Source organism: Leptodactylus fuscus, chromosome 5, assembly GCF_031893055.1.
Source record: "Leptodactylus fuscus isolate aLepFus1 chromosome 5, aLepFus1.hap2, whole genome shotgun sequence".
Classification (NCBI taxonomy): Eukaryota; Metazoa; Chordata; class Amphibia; order Anura; family Leptodactylidae; genus Leptodactylus; species Leptodactylus fuscus.
Genome location: NC_134269.1, coordinates 222,045,418 through 222,062,456, shown reverse-complemented (window position 1 = coordinate 222,062,456; position 17,039 = coordinate 222,045,418). Strand labels below are relative to the sequence as shown.

Here is a 17,039-nt window from a genome sequence, read left to right as displayed (position 1 = left end):
TCCTTCTCCTCTCCTTCTCTTCTCCTCCTTTCCTTCTCCTCCTCTCCTTCTTCTCCTCTCCGGCCCTTCTCCTCCTCTCCTTCCCTTCTCTCCTTCTCCTCCTTTCCTTCTCCTCCTCCTTCTCCTCCTCCTCTTCTTCTCCTCCTTCTCCTCTCCTTCTCCTCCTCTCCTTCTCCTCCTCCTCCTTCTCCTCCTTCTCCTCCTCATTCTTCTCCTCCTCTCCTCCTTTCCTCCTTCTTCTTCTCCTCCTCCCCTTCTCCTCCTCCCCTTCTCCTCCTCCCCTTCTCCTTCTCCTCCTCCCCTTCTCCTCTCCTTCTCTTCCTTTCCTTCTCCTCTCCTTCTCCTCCTCTCCTTCTTCTTCTCTCCGGCCCTTCTCCTCCTCTCCTTCTCCTCCTCCTTCTCTCCGGCCCTTCTCCTCCTCTCCTTCTCCTCCTCCTCCTCTTCTTCTCCTCCTTTCCTTCTCCTTCTCCTCCTCTCTTTTTCCTCCTCCTTCTCCTCTTCTTCTCCTCTCCTTCTCCTCCTCTCCTTCTCCACCTCCTTCTCCTCCTTCTTCTCCTCCTCCTTCTTCTCCTCTACTTCTTCTCCTCCTCTCCTTCTCTCCTTTTCCTCCTTCTTCTCCTCCTCCACCTCCTCTACTTCTCCTCCTCCTCCTCCTCTTTCTCTTCTCCTCCTCCTCTCTGGGTCCGCTTCCCTCCTTTATAGAGGCCTCGTCTATGTCAGACTGATGGCTGATAAACCTCAGGGAACAGAAGAGATTTTTATGATTTTCTGACATTGAGGCGCCCAGGACTGAGCGGACAGGGAGGACTTTCAGTGTTTGCTGCTAATGTTGGAGGTCGGAGGTCAGCACGTGGAGGTTGGGGGTTGGCGGTCGGCACGTGGAGGTCGGAGGTCGGCACGTGGAGGTCGGAGGTCGGCACGTGGAGGCGTTGCTTGGCTTACTTCGCAGAATATTATTGTTGATCCTGTCATTGCCGAGTATGATGCGATCGCCATCACTCCGCCATAGGCAGGACACAATGTCATGTTGTGGATGAGAGGAGTAGAGCTCCGCCCCCTCATATGGTCAACAGGGAGTGGCCTATGAATATAATAACATGTCACACTGGGGCTGCTTGTAGTCTGTAATCATGGAGACACATGGGCCGGCACAGGAGCTGTATACACAGCGCACAGGAACGTCCAGTGTCCTCCAGGCAGCTCCATGGGATAAGAATAGAGAAATACGCAGGAGGAGGAGCGCAGACTCGCCGGCGCCACCCTTACCCTTGTGGTGGACTATCGGAGCGAGCACGGAGACATCACTGACCCCAAATACTGCCACAGAAACTTCACAACTAAGAAACTTCTCCGATTATTTTATTAAAAGTGTAATAATCCCAGAAAACCTCCTACATGTCAGCGTCTGATCCTGGGAAAGCTGGGTGACCTCTCTCCGGCCACTGGACAGGGTTGGTCACCCAGCTCTCCCAGAGCCCTGTACGGCATGATGGCCGGTCATATGGAGAGAAGGACGCAATCCCCATCTGGTCGTCCTCCTGCGCTCTGATTGGCTCTTGCCTACTCATATGATCTAGAGGAGCGGCGTGCGCGCTGCTGATACGTGACAGCTAAGAGGTCATTAATCGGGGGAGGGGGCGCTAGAGGCGGGTCTCCTTCTGTGACCAGCAGCGGGGCTGCAGCAGGTGGACATTGCTGACCAGGCTGGAGGGCAGGGCGGAGCTCTTGCAGGATGCGGCGCCCTCTCTGGTCGGACACCGCTTCGTCAGTATATAGAGAAGAGCGGTGCACAGGCCGAGGAAGACAACGCCCATCGCCAGCGTCATCCCCAGGTACAGGAACCTGCAAAGACACGGACGCCATACTTAAAGGAAATGTAATGACCAGTGCTGCCTGTATCAGGCTCCACCCCCCTGACCATGCACTAGTGCGCCGGCCCCCCCCACATTGTACTGACCGCAGGGTGTCCGTGCTGTACAGTCTGCAGGATCCTCTCCCGCTGCAGCTCCGGCTGCTCCACTTCAGGCACACGCTGTCAATCAGGGCCCCAAAATACACGGGAGCAGGGACCCCGGCTGGAAGATACAAGATATTACCGCCATCATACAGCTCAATATGGAGGACCCCCCGCCAGCACAGGAGAGGAACCCCCAGACCCAATGTGAGCACCCGGATCCTCCTCACAGCACTGCACTGATACTATATACAGATACATGTCACCTGCACTGCTACACTGTAACAAACCATCAGCACAGGACACAGATCATAGCTGCTGACAACCCGCAGAGAACGGTCCGGCCACAGAGAGGCGCCACAACCTCACCTAACACTCTGACCGCCATAGTGTAAATCCCCAGAGCAAGAGACTTCAGCTCAGGACGAACAGATCTAAGGAGGAAGAGGAGGAGACGGTGAGAGAGTCCGACTGTAAGACACCCGTACTGAGGAAGATACAGCCAACATATATACCGTACACTGCCTCTATATACTACACACACCTGTATTATATACTGTACAGTACACTACCTCTATATACTACACAGAGCTGTATTATATACTGTACAGTACACTGCCTCTATATACTACACAGACCTGTATTATATACTGTACAGTACACTGCCTCTATATACTACACAGACCTGTATTATATACTGTACAGTACACTGCCTCTATATACTACACAGACCTGTATTATATACTGTACAGGACACTGCCTCTATATACTACACACACCTGTATTATATACTGTACAGTACACTGCCTCTATATACTACACACACCTGTATTATATACTGTACAGTACACTGCCTCTATATACTGTACACACCTGTATTATATACTGTACAGGACACTGCCTCTATATACTACACAGATCTGTATTATATACTGTACAGTACACTGCCTCTATATACTACACAGACCTGTATTATATACTGTACAGTACACTGCCTCTATATACTACACACACCTGTATTATATACTGTACAGTACACTGCCTCTATATACTACACAGACCTGTATATATACTGTACAGTACACTGCCTCTATATACTACACACACCTGTATATATACTGTACAGTACACTGCCTCTATATACTACACACACCTGTATTATATACTGTACAGTACACTGCCTCTATATACTACACACACCTGTATATATACTGTACAGTACACTGCCTCTATATACTACACACACCTGTATTATATACTGTACAGTACACTGCCTCTATATACTACACAGACCTGTATATATACTGTACAGTACACTGCCTCTATATACTACACAGACCTGTATTATATACTGTACAGTACACTGCCTCTATATACTGCACAGACCTGTATATATACTGTACAGTACACTGCCTCTATATACTACACAGAGCTATATTATATACTGTACAGTACACTGCCTCTATATACTACACAGACCTGTATTATATACTGTACAGTACACTGCCTCTATATACTACACACACCTGTATTATATACTGTACAGTACACTGCCTCTATATACTACACACACCTGTATTATATACTGTACAGTACACTGCCTCTATATACTGCACACACCGGTATTATATACTGTACAGTACACTGCCTCTATATACTACACAGACCTGTATTATATACTGTACAGTACACTGCCTCTATATACTACACAGACCTGTATTATATACTGTACAGTACACTGCCTCTATATACTACACACACCTGTATTATATACTGTACAGTACACTGCCTCTATATACTACACAGACCTGTATTATATACTGTACAGTACACTGTCTCTATATACTACACAGACCTGTATATATACTGTACAGTACACTGCCTCTATATACTACACAGACCTGTATTATATACTGTACAGTACACTGCCTCTATATACTGCACACACCTGTATTATATACTGTACAGTACACTGCCTCTATATACTACACAGACCTGTATTATATACTGTACAGTACACTGCCTCTATATACTACACAGACCTGTATATAAACTGTACAGTACACTGCCTCTATATACTACACACACCTGTATTATATACTGTACAGTACACTGCCTCTATATACTACACAGACCTGTATTATATACTGTACAGTACACTGCCTCTATATACTGCACACACCTGTATTATATACTGTACAGTACACTGCCTCTATATACTACACAGACCTGTATTATATACTGTACAGTACACTGCCTCTATATACTACACAGACCTGTATATAAACTGTACAGTACACTGCCTCTATATACTACACACACACCTGTATTATATACTGTACAGTACACTGCCTCTATATACTACACAGACCTGTATTATATACTGTACAGTACACTGCCTCTATATACTACACAGACCTGTATTATATACTGTACAGTACACTGCCTCTATATACTACACAGACCTGTATTATATACTGTACAGTACACTGCCTCTATATACTACACACACCTGTATTATATACTGTACAGTACACTGCCTCTATATACTACACAGACCTGTATTATATACTGTACAGTACACTGCCTCTATATACTACACAGACCTGTATATAAACTGTACAGTACACTGCCTCTATATACTACACACACCTGTATTATATACTGTACAGTACACTGCCTCTATATACTACACAGACCTGTATTATATACTGTACAGTACACTGCCTCTATATACTGCACACACCTGTATTATATACTGTACAGTACACTGCCTCTATATACTACACAGACCTGTATTATATACTGTACAGTACACTGCCTCTATATACTACACAGACCTGTATATAAACTGTACAGTACACTGCCTCTATATACTACACACACCTGTATTATATACTGTACAGTACACTGCCTCTATATACTACACAGACCTGTATTATATACTGTACAGTACACTGCCTCTATATACTACACAGACCTGTATTATATACTGTACAGTACACTGCCTCTATATACTACACAGACCTGTATTATATACTGTACAGTACACTGCCTCTATATACTGCACACACCTGTATTATATACTGTACAGTACACTGCCTCTATATACTACACAGACTTGTATTATATACTGTACAGTACACTGCCTCTATATACTGCACACACCTGTATTATATACTGTACAGTACACTGCCTCTATATACTACACAGACCTGTATATAAACTGTACAGTACACTGCCTCTATATACTACACACACCTGTATTATATACTGTACAGTACACTGCCTCTATATACTACACAGACCTGTATTATATACTGTACAGTACACTGCCTCTATATACTACACAGACCTGTATTATATACTGTACAGTACACTGCCTCTATATACTACACAGACCTGTATTATATACTGTACAGTACACTGCCTCTATATACTACACACACCTGTATTATATACTGTACAGTACACTGCCTCTATATACTACGCAGACCTGTATATATACTGTACAGTACACTGCCTCTATATACTGCACACACCTGTATTATATACTGTACAGTACACTGCCTCTATATACTACACAGACCTGTATTATATACTGTACAGTACACTGCCTCTATATACTGCACACACCTGTATTATATACTGTACAGTACACTGCCTCTATATACTACACAGACCTGTATTATAACTGTACAGTACACTGCCTCTATATACTGCACAGACATGTATTATATACTGTACAGTACACTGTCTCTATATACTACACACACCTGTATATATACTGTACAGTACACTGCCTCTATATACTACACAGAGCTGTATTATATACTGTACAGTACACTGCCTCTATATACTACACACACCTGTATATATATTGTACAGTACACTGCCTCTATATACTACACACACCTGTATATATACTGTACAGTACACTGCCTCTATATACTACACAGACCTGTATATATATTGTACAGTACACTGCCTCTATATACTACACACACCTGTATATATACTGTACAGTACACTGCCTCTATATACTACACACACCTGTATATATACTGTACAGTACACTGCCTCTATATACTGCACACACCTGTATTATATACTGTACAGTACACTGCCTCTATATACTGCACAGACCTGTATTATATACTGTACAGTACACTGCCTCTATATACTGCACACACCTGTATTATATACTGTACAGTACACTGCCTCTATATACTGCACAGACCTGTATTATATACTGTTACAGTACACTGCCTCTATATACTACACACACCTGTATATATACTGTACAGTACACTGCCTCTATATACTGCAACACACCTGTATTATATACTGTACAGTACACTGCCTCTATATACTACACAGACCTGTATTATATACTGTACAGTACACTGCCTCTATATACTACACACACCTGTATTATATACTGTACAGTACACTGCCTCTATAACTACACAGACCTGTATTATATACTGTACAGTACACTGCCTCTATATACTACACAGACCTGTATTATATACTGTACAGTACACTGCCTCTATATACTACACACACCTGTATATATACTGTACAGTACACTGCCCTATATACTACACACATTTGTATTATATACTGTACAGTACACTACCTCTATATACTACACACACATGTATATATACTGTACAGTACACTGCCTCTATACTACACAGACCTGTATATATACTGTACAGTACACTGCCTCTATATACTACACACACCTGTATATATACTGTACAGTACACTGCCTCTATATACTGCACACACCTGTATATATACTGTACAGTACACTGCCTCTATATACTACACACACCTGTATTATATACTGTACAGTACACTGCCTCTATATACTACACACACCTGTATTATATACTGTACAGTACACTGCCTCTATATACTACACACACCTGTATTATATACTGTACAGTACACTACCTCTATATACTACACACACCTGTATATATACTGTACAGTACACTGCCTCTATATACTACACACACCTGTATATATATTGTACAGTACACTGCCTCTATATACTGCACAGACCTGTATTATATACTGTACAGTAAACTGCCTCTATATACTACACACACCTGTATATATACTGTACAGTACACTGCCTCTATATACTACACAGACCTGTATATATATTGTACAGTACACTGCCTCTATATACTACACACACCTGTATATATACTGTACAGTACACTGCCTCTATATACTACACACACCTGTATATATACTGTACAGTACACTGCCTCTATATACTACACACACCTGTATATATACTATACAGTACACTGCCTCTATATACTACACACACCTGTATATATACTGTACAGTACACTGCCTCTATATACTACACACACCTGTATTATATACTATACAGTACACTGCCTCTATATACTACACACACCGGTATATATACTGTACAGTACACTGCCTCTATATACTACACAGACCTGTATTATATACTGTACAGTACACTGCCTCTATATACTACACAGATCTGTATTATATACTGTACAGTACACTGCCTCTATATACTACACACACCTGTATTATATACTGTACAGTACACTGCCTCTATATACTACACAGACCTGTATATATACTGTACAGTACACTGCCTCTATATACTACACACACCTGTATATATACTGTACAGTACACTGCCTCTATATACTACACACACCTGTATTATATACTGTACAGTACACTGCCTCTATATACTACACACACCTGTATATATACTGTACAGTACACTGCCTCTATATACTACACACACCTGTATTATATACTGTACAGTACACTGCCTCTATATACTACACAGACCTGTATATATACTGTACAGTACACTGCCTCTATATACTGCACACACCTGTATTATATACTGTACAGTACACTGCCTCTATATACTACACACACCTGTATTATATACTGTACAGTACACTGCCTCTATATACTACACACACCTGTATTATATACTGTACAGTACACTGCCTCTATATACTACACACACCTGTATTATATACTGTACCGTACACTGCCTCTATATACTACACACACCTGTATATATACTGTACAGTACACTGCCTCTATATACTACACAGACCTGTATTATATACTGTACAGTACACTGCCTCTATATACTACACAGACCTGTATTATATACTGTACAGTACACTGCCTCTATATACTGCACAGACCTGTATAAATACTGTACAGTACACTGCCTCTATATACTACACAGAGCTATATTATATACTGTACAGTACACTGCCTCTATATACTACACAGACCTGTATATATACTGTACAGTACACTGCCTCTATATACTACACACACCTGTATATATACTGTACAGTACACTGCCTCTATATACTACACACACCTGTATTATATACTGTACAGTACACTGCCTCTATATACTGCACACACCGGTATATATACTGTACAGTACACTGCCTCTATATACTACACACACCTGTATTATATACTGTACAGTACACTGCCTCTATATACTGCACACACCTGTATTATATACTGTACAGTACACTGCCTCTATATACTACACACACCTGTATTATATACTGTACAGTACACTGCCTCTATATACTACACAGACCTGTATTATATACTGTACAGTACACTGCCTCTATATACTACACAGACCTGTATATATACTGTACAGTACACTGCCTCTATATACTACACACACCTGTATTATATACTGTACAGTACACTGCCTCTATATACTACACAGACCTGTATTATATACTGTACAGTACACTGCCTCTATATACTACACACACCTGTATATATACTGTACAGTACACTGCCTCTATATACTACACAGACCTGTATTATATACTGTACAGTACACTGCCTCTATATACTACACAGACCTGTATTATATACTGTACAGTACACTGCCTCTATATACTACACACACCTGTATTATATACTGTACAGTACACTGCCTCTATATACTACGCAGACCTGTATATATACTGTACAGTACACTGCCTCTATATACTGCACACACCTGTATTATATACTGTACAGTACACTGCCTCTATATACTACACAGACCTGTATTATATACTGTACAGTACACTGCCTCTATATACTGCACACACCTGTATTATATACTGTACAGTACACTGCCTCTATATACTACACAGACCTGTATTATATACTGTACAGTACACTGCCTCTATATACTGCACAGACATGTATTATATACTGTACAGTACACTGTCTCTATATACTACACACACCTGTATATATACTGTACAGTACACTGCCTCTATATACTACACAGAGCTGTATTATATACTGTACAGTACACTGCCTCTATATACTACACACACCTGTATATATATTGTACAGTACACTGCCTCTATATACTACACACACCTGTATATATACTGTACAGTACACTGCCTCTATATACTACACAGACCTGTATATATATTGTACAGTACACTGCCTCTATATACTACACACACCTGTATTATATACTGTACAGTACACTGCCTCTATATACTACACACACCTGTATATATACTGTACAGTACACTGCCTCTATATACTACACACACCTGTATATATACTGTACAGTACACTGCCTCTATATACTACACACACCTGTATATATACTGTACAGTACACTGCCTCTATATACTGCACACACCTGTATTATATACTGTACAGTACACTGCCTCTATATACTACACACACCTGTATATATATTGTACAGTACACTGCCTCTATATACTACACACACCTGTATATATACTGTACAGTACACTGCCTCTATATACTACACAGACCTGTATATATATTGTACAGTATACTGCCTCTATATACTGCACACACCTGTATTATATACTGTACAGTACACTGCCTCTATATACTACACACACCTGTATATATATTGTACAGTACACTGCCTCTATATACTACACACACCTGTATATATACTGTACAGTACACTGCCTCTATATACTACACAGACCTGTATATATATTGTACAGTACACTGCCTCTATATACTACACACACCTGTATATATACTGTACAGTACACTGCCTCTATATACTACACACACCTGTATATATATTGTACAGTACACTGCCTCTATATACTACACACACCTGTATATATACTATACAGTACACTGCCTCTATATACTACACACACCTGTATATATACTGTACAGTACACTGCCTCTATATACTACACACACCTGTATTATATACTATACAGTACACTGCCTCTATATACTACACACACCGGTATATATACTGTACAGTACACTGCCTCTATATACTACACAGACCTGTATTATATACTGTACAGTACACTGCCTCTATATACTACACAGATCTGTATTATATACTGTACAGTACACTGCCTCTATATACTACACACAACTGTATATATACTGCCTCTATATACTGCACAGACCTGTATTATATACTGTACAGTACACTGCCTCTATATACTACACAGACCTGTATTATATACTGTACAGTACACTGCCTCTATATACTACACAGACCTGTATTATATACTGTACAGTACACTGCCTCTATATACTACACACACCTGTATTATATACTATACAGTATACTGCCTCTATATACTACACAGACCTGTATTATATACTGTACAGTACACTGCCTCTATATACTACACACACCTGTATTATATACTGTACAGTACACTGCCTCTATATACTACACAGACCTGTATATATACTGTACAGTACACTGCCTCTATATACTACACAGACCTGTATATATACTGTACAGTACACTGCCTCTATATACTACACACACCTGTATTATATACTGTACAGTACACTGCCTCTATATACTACACAGACCTGTATTATATACTGTACAGTACACTGCCTCTATATACTACACACACCTGTATATATACTGTACAGTACACTGCCTCTATATACTACACACACCTGTATATATACTGTACAGTACACCGCCTCTATATACTACACACACCTGTATATATACTGTACAGTACACTGCGTCTATATACTACACACACCTGTATTATATACTGTACAGTACACTGCCTCTATATACTACACACACCTGTATTATATACTGTACAGTACACTGCCTCTATATACTACACACACCTGTATTATATACTGTACAGTACACTGCCTCTATATACTGCACACACCTGTATTATATACTGTACAGTACACTGCCTCTATATACTACACACACCTGTATTATATACTGTACAGTACACTGCCTCTATATACTACACACACCTGTATTATATACTGTACAGTACACTGCCTCTATATACTACACACACCTGTATTATATACTGTACAGTACACTGCCTCTATATACTACACACACCTGTATATATACTGTACAGTACACTGCCTCTATATACTACACACACCTGTATTATATACTGTACAGTACACCGCCTCTATATACTACACACACCTGTATTATATACTGTACAGTACACTGCCTCTATATACTACACAGACCTGTATTATATACTGTACAGTACACTGCCTCTATATACTACACAGACCTGTATATATACTGTACAGTACACTGCCTCTATATACTACACACACCTGTATTATATACTGTACAGTACACTGCCTCTATATACTACACACACCTGTATTATATACTGTACAGTACACTGCCTCTATATACTACACACACCTATATTATATACTGTACAGTACACTGCCTCTATATACTACACACACCTGTATTATATACTGTACAGTACACTGACTCTATATACTACACAGACCTGTATATATACTGTACAGTACACTGCCTCTATATACTACACAGACCTGTATATATACTGTACAGTACACTGCCTCTATATACTACACACACCTGTATTATATACTGTACAGTACACTGCCTCTATATACTACACAGACCTGTATATATACTGTACAGTACACTGCCTCTATATACTGCACACACCTGTATATATACTGTACAGTACACTGCCTCTATATACTACACAATCCTGTATATATACTGTACAGTACACTGTCTCTATATACTACACAGACCTGTATATATACTGTACAGTACACTGCCTCTATATACTACACAGACCTGTATATATACTGTACAGTACACTACCTCTATATACTACACACACCTGTATATATACTGTACAGTACACTGCCTCTATATACTACACAGACCTGTATATATACTATACAGTACACTGCCTCTATATACTACACAGACCTGTATATATACTGTACAGTACACTGCCTCTATATACTACACAGACCTGTATTATATACTGTACAGTACACTGTCTCTATATACTACACACACCTGTATTATATACTGTACAGTACACTGCCTCTATATACTACACACACCTGTATATATACTGTACAGTACACTGCCTCTATATACTACACACACCTGTATATATACTGTACAGTACACTGCCTCTATATACTACACACACCTGTATTATATACTGTACAGTACACTGCCTCTATATACTACACACACCTGTATATATACTGTACAGTACACTGCCTCTATATACTACACAGACCTGTATATATACTGTACAGTACACTGCCTCTATATACTACACAGACCTGTATATATACTGCCTCTATATACTACACAGACCTGTATATATACTATACAGTACACTGCCTCTATATACTACACAGACCTGTATATATACTGTACAGTACACTGCCTCTATATACTACACACACCTGTATTATATACTGTACAGTACACTGCCTCTATATACTACACACACCTGTATATATACTGTACAGTACACTGCCTCTATATACTACACAGACCTGTATATATACTGTACAGTACACTGCCTCTATATACTACACACACCTGTATATATACTGTACAGTACACTGCCTCTATATACTACACAGACCTGTATTATATACTGTACAGTACACTGCCTCTATATACTACACACACCTGTATTATATACTGTACAGTACACTGCCTCTATATACTACACAGACCTGTATTATATACTGTACAGTACACTGACTCTATATACTACACAGACCTGTATTATATACTGTACAGTACACTGCCTCTATATACTACACACACCTGTATTATATACTGTACAGTACACTGCCTCTATATACTACACAGACCTGTATATATACTGTACAGTACACTGCCTCTATATACTGCACACACCTGTATTATATACTGTACAGTACACTGCCTCTATATACTGCACACACCTGTATTATATACTGTACAGTACACTGCCTCTATATACTGCACACACCTGTATATATACTGTACAGTACACTGCCTCTATATACTACACAGACCTGTATATATACTGTACAGTACACTGCCTCTATATACTACACACACCTGTATTATATACTGTACAGTACACTGCCTCTATATACTACACACACCTGTATTATATACTGTACAGTACACTGCCTCTATATACTACACACACCTGTATTATATACTGTACAGTACACTGCCTCTATATACTACACAGACCTGTATTATATACTGTACAGTACACTGCCTCTATATACTACACACACCTGTATTATATACTGTACAGTACACTGCCTCTATATACTACACACACCTGTATTATATACTGTACAGTACACTGCCTCTATATACTACACACACCTGTATTATATACTGTACAGTACACTGCCTCTATATACTGCACAGACCTGTATTATATACTGTACAGTACACTGCCTCTATATACTACACAGACCTGTATATATACTGTACAGTACACTGACTCTATATACTACACACACCTGTATATATACTGTACAGTACACTGCCTCTATATACTACACACACCTGTATTATATACTGTACAGTACACTGCCTCTATATACTACACACACCTATATTATATACTGTACAGTACACTGCCTCTATATACTACACACACCTGTATTATATACTGTACAGTACACTGCCTCTATATACTACACACACCTGTATATATACTGTACAGTACACTGCCTCTATATTCTACACACCTGTATTATATACTGTACAGTACACTGCCTCTATATTCTACACACCTGTATTATATACTGTACAGTACACTGCCTCTATATACTACACACACCTGTATATATACTGTACAGTACACTGCCTCTATATACTACACACACCTGTATATATACTGTACAGTACACTGCCTCTATATACTACACAGACCTGTATTATATACTGTACAGTACACTGCCTCTATATACTACACAGACCTGTATATATACTGTACAATACACTGCCTCTATATACTACACACACCTGTATTATATACTGTACAGTACACTGCCTCTATATACTACACACACCTGTATTATATACTGTACAGTACACTGCCTCTATATACTACACACACCTGTATTATATACTGTACAGTACACTGCCTCTATATACTACACACACCTGTATTATATACTGTACAGTACACTGCCTCTATATACTGCACACACCTGTATATATACTGTACAGTACACTGCCTCTATATTCTACACACCTGTATTATATACTGTACAGTACACTGCCTCTATATACTACACACACCTGTATTATATACTGTACAGTACACTGCCTCTATATACTACACACACCTGTATTATATACTGTACAGTACACTGCCTCTATATACTACACACACCTGTATTATATACTGTACAGTACACTGCCTCTATATACTACACACACCTGTATTATATACTGTACAGTACACTGCCTCTATATTCTACACACCTGTATTATATACTGTACAGTACACTGCCTCTATATACTACACAGACCTGTATATATACTGTACAGTACACTGCCTCTATATACTGCACAGACCTGTATTATATACTGTACAGTACACTGCCTCTATATACTACACACACCTGTATTATATACTGTACAGTACACTGCCTCTATATTCTACACACCTGTATTATATACTGTACAGTACACTGCCTCTATATTCTACACACACCTGTATATATACTGTACAGTACACTGCCTCTATATTCTACACACCTGTATTATATACTGTACAGTACACTGCCTCTATATACTACACAGACCTGTATATATACTGTACAGTACACTGCCTCTATATACTACACAGACCTGTATATATACTGTACAGTACACTGCCTCTATATACTACACACACCTGTATATATACTGTACAGTACACTGCCTCTATATACTGCACACACCTGTATTATATACTGTACAGTACACCGCCTCTATATACTGCACAGACCTGTATATATACTGTACAGTACACTGCCTCTATATACTACACAGACCTGTATATATACTGTACAGTACACTGCCTCTATATACTACACACACCTGTATTATATACTGTACAGTACACTGCCTCTATATTCTACACACCTGTATTATATACTGTACAGTACACTGCCTCTATATACTGCACACACCTGTATTATATTCTGTACAGTACACTGCCTCTATATACTACACACACCTGTATTATACACTGTACACTGCCTCTATATACTACACACACCTGTATATATACTGTACAGTACACTGCCTCTATACACTACACACACCTGTATTAATACTGTACAGTACACTGCCTCTATATACTACACACACCTGTATTATATACTGTACACTGCCTCTATATACTACACACACCTGTATTATATACTGTACAGTACACTGCCTCTATATACTACACAGACCTGTATTATATACTGTACAGTACACTGCCTCTATATACTGCACAGACCTGTATTATATACTGTACAGTACACTGCCTCTATATACTACACAGAGCTGTATTATATACTGTACAGTACACTGCCTCTATATACTGCACAGACCTGTATTATATACTGTACACTGCCTCTATATACTACACAGACCTGTATATATACTGTACAGTACACTGCCTCTATATACTACACAGACCTGTATTATATACTGTACAGTACACTGCCTCTATATACTACACACACCTGTATTATATACTGTACAGTATACTGCCTCTATATACTGCACGCACCTGTATTATATACGGTACAGTACACTGCCTCTATATACTACACAGACCTGTATTATATACTGTACAGTACACTGCCTCTATATACTACACACACCTGTATTATATACTGTACAGTACACTGCCTCTATATACTGCACACACCTGTATTATATACTGTACAGTACACTGCCTCTATATACTACACAGACCTGTATTATATACTGTACAGTACACTGCCTCTATATACTACACACCTGTATTATATACTGTACAGTACACTGCCTCTATATACTGCACACACCTGTATTATATACTGTACAGTATACTGCCTCTATATACTACACACCTGTATTATATACTGTACAGTACACTGCCTCTATATACTGCACACACCTGTATTATATACTGTACAGTACACTGCCTCTATATACACAGACCTGTATTATATACTGTACAGTACACTGCCTCTATATACACACACCTGTATTATATACTGTACAGTACACTGCCTCTATATACTACACACACCTGTATTATATACTGTACAGTATACTGCCTCTATATACTACACACCTGTATTATATACTGTACAGTACACTGCCTCTATATACTACACACACCTGTATTACATACTGTACAGTACACTGCCTCTATATACTACACACACCTGTATATATACTGTACAGTACACTGCCTCTATATACTGCACACACCTGTATTATATACTGTACAGTACACTGCCTCTATATACTACACACACCTGTATTATATACTGTACAGTACACTGCCTCTATATACTACACACACCTGTATATATACTGTACAGTACACTGCCTCTATATACTGCACACACCTGTATTATATACTGTACAGTACACTGCCTCTATATACTGCACACACCTGTATTATATACTGTACAGTATACCGCCTCTATATACTACACACACCTGTATTAT

The 17,039-nt window shown here is 39.2% G+C and overlaps 2 protein-coding genes across 2 annotated transcripts in view; one reads left to right on the top strand and one right to left on the bottom strand.

Moving 5' to 3' along the window:
- The window catches only part of PDE3A (phosphodiesterase 3A), a 228,941-nt gene extending 227,532 nt beyond the window's left edge, over positions 1-1,409 (top strand). Inside the window, exon 15 of the mRNA XM_075275946.1 lies at positions 1,122-1,409. Coding sequence (XP_075132047.1) covers positions 1,122-1,409 — 288 coding nt within the window. The remainder of the gene's footprint in view (positions 1-1,121) is intronic.
- Positions 1,410-1,636: 227 nt separating this feature from the next.
- LOC142205146 (solute carrier organic anion transporter family member 1C1-like) overlaps positions 1,637-17,039 on the bottom strand; it is a 48,967-nt gene continuing 33,564 nt past the window's right edge. The window contains exons 11-13 of the mRNA XM_075276507.1: positions 2,324-2,388; positions 1,958-2,075; positions 1,637-1,842 (exon numbers count right to left, since the gene is read on the bottom strand). Coding sequence (XP_075132608.1) covers positions 1,641-1,842; positions 1,958-2,075; positions 2,324-2,388 — 385 coding nt within the window. The 3' untranslated portion in view covers positions 1,637-1,640. The remainder of the gene's footprint in view (positions 1,843-1,957; positions 2,076-2,323; positions 2,389-17,039) is intronic.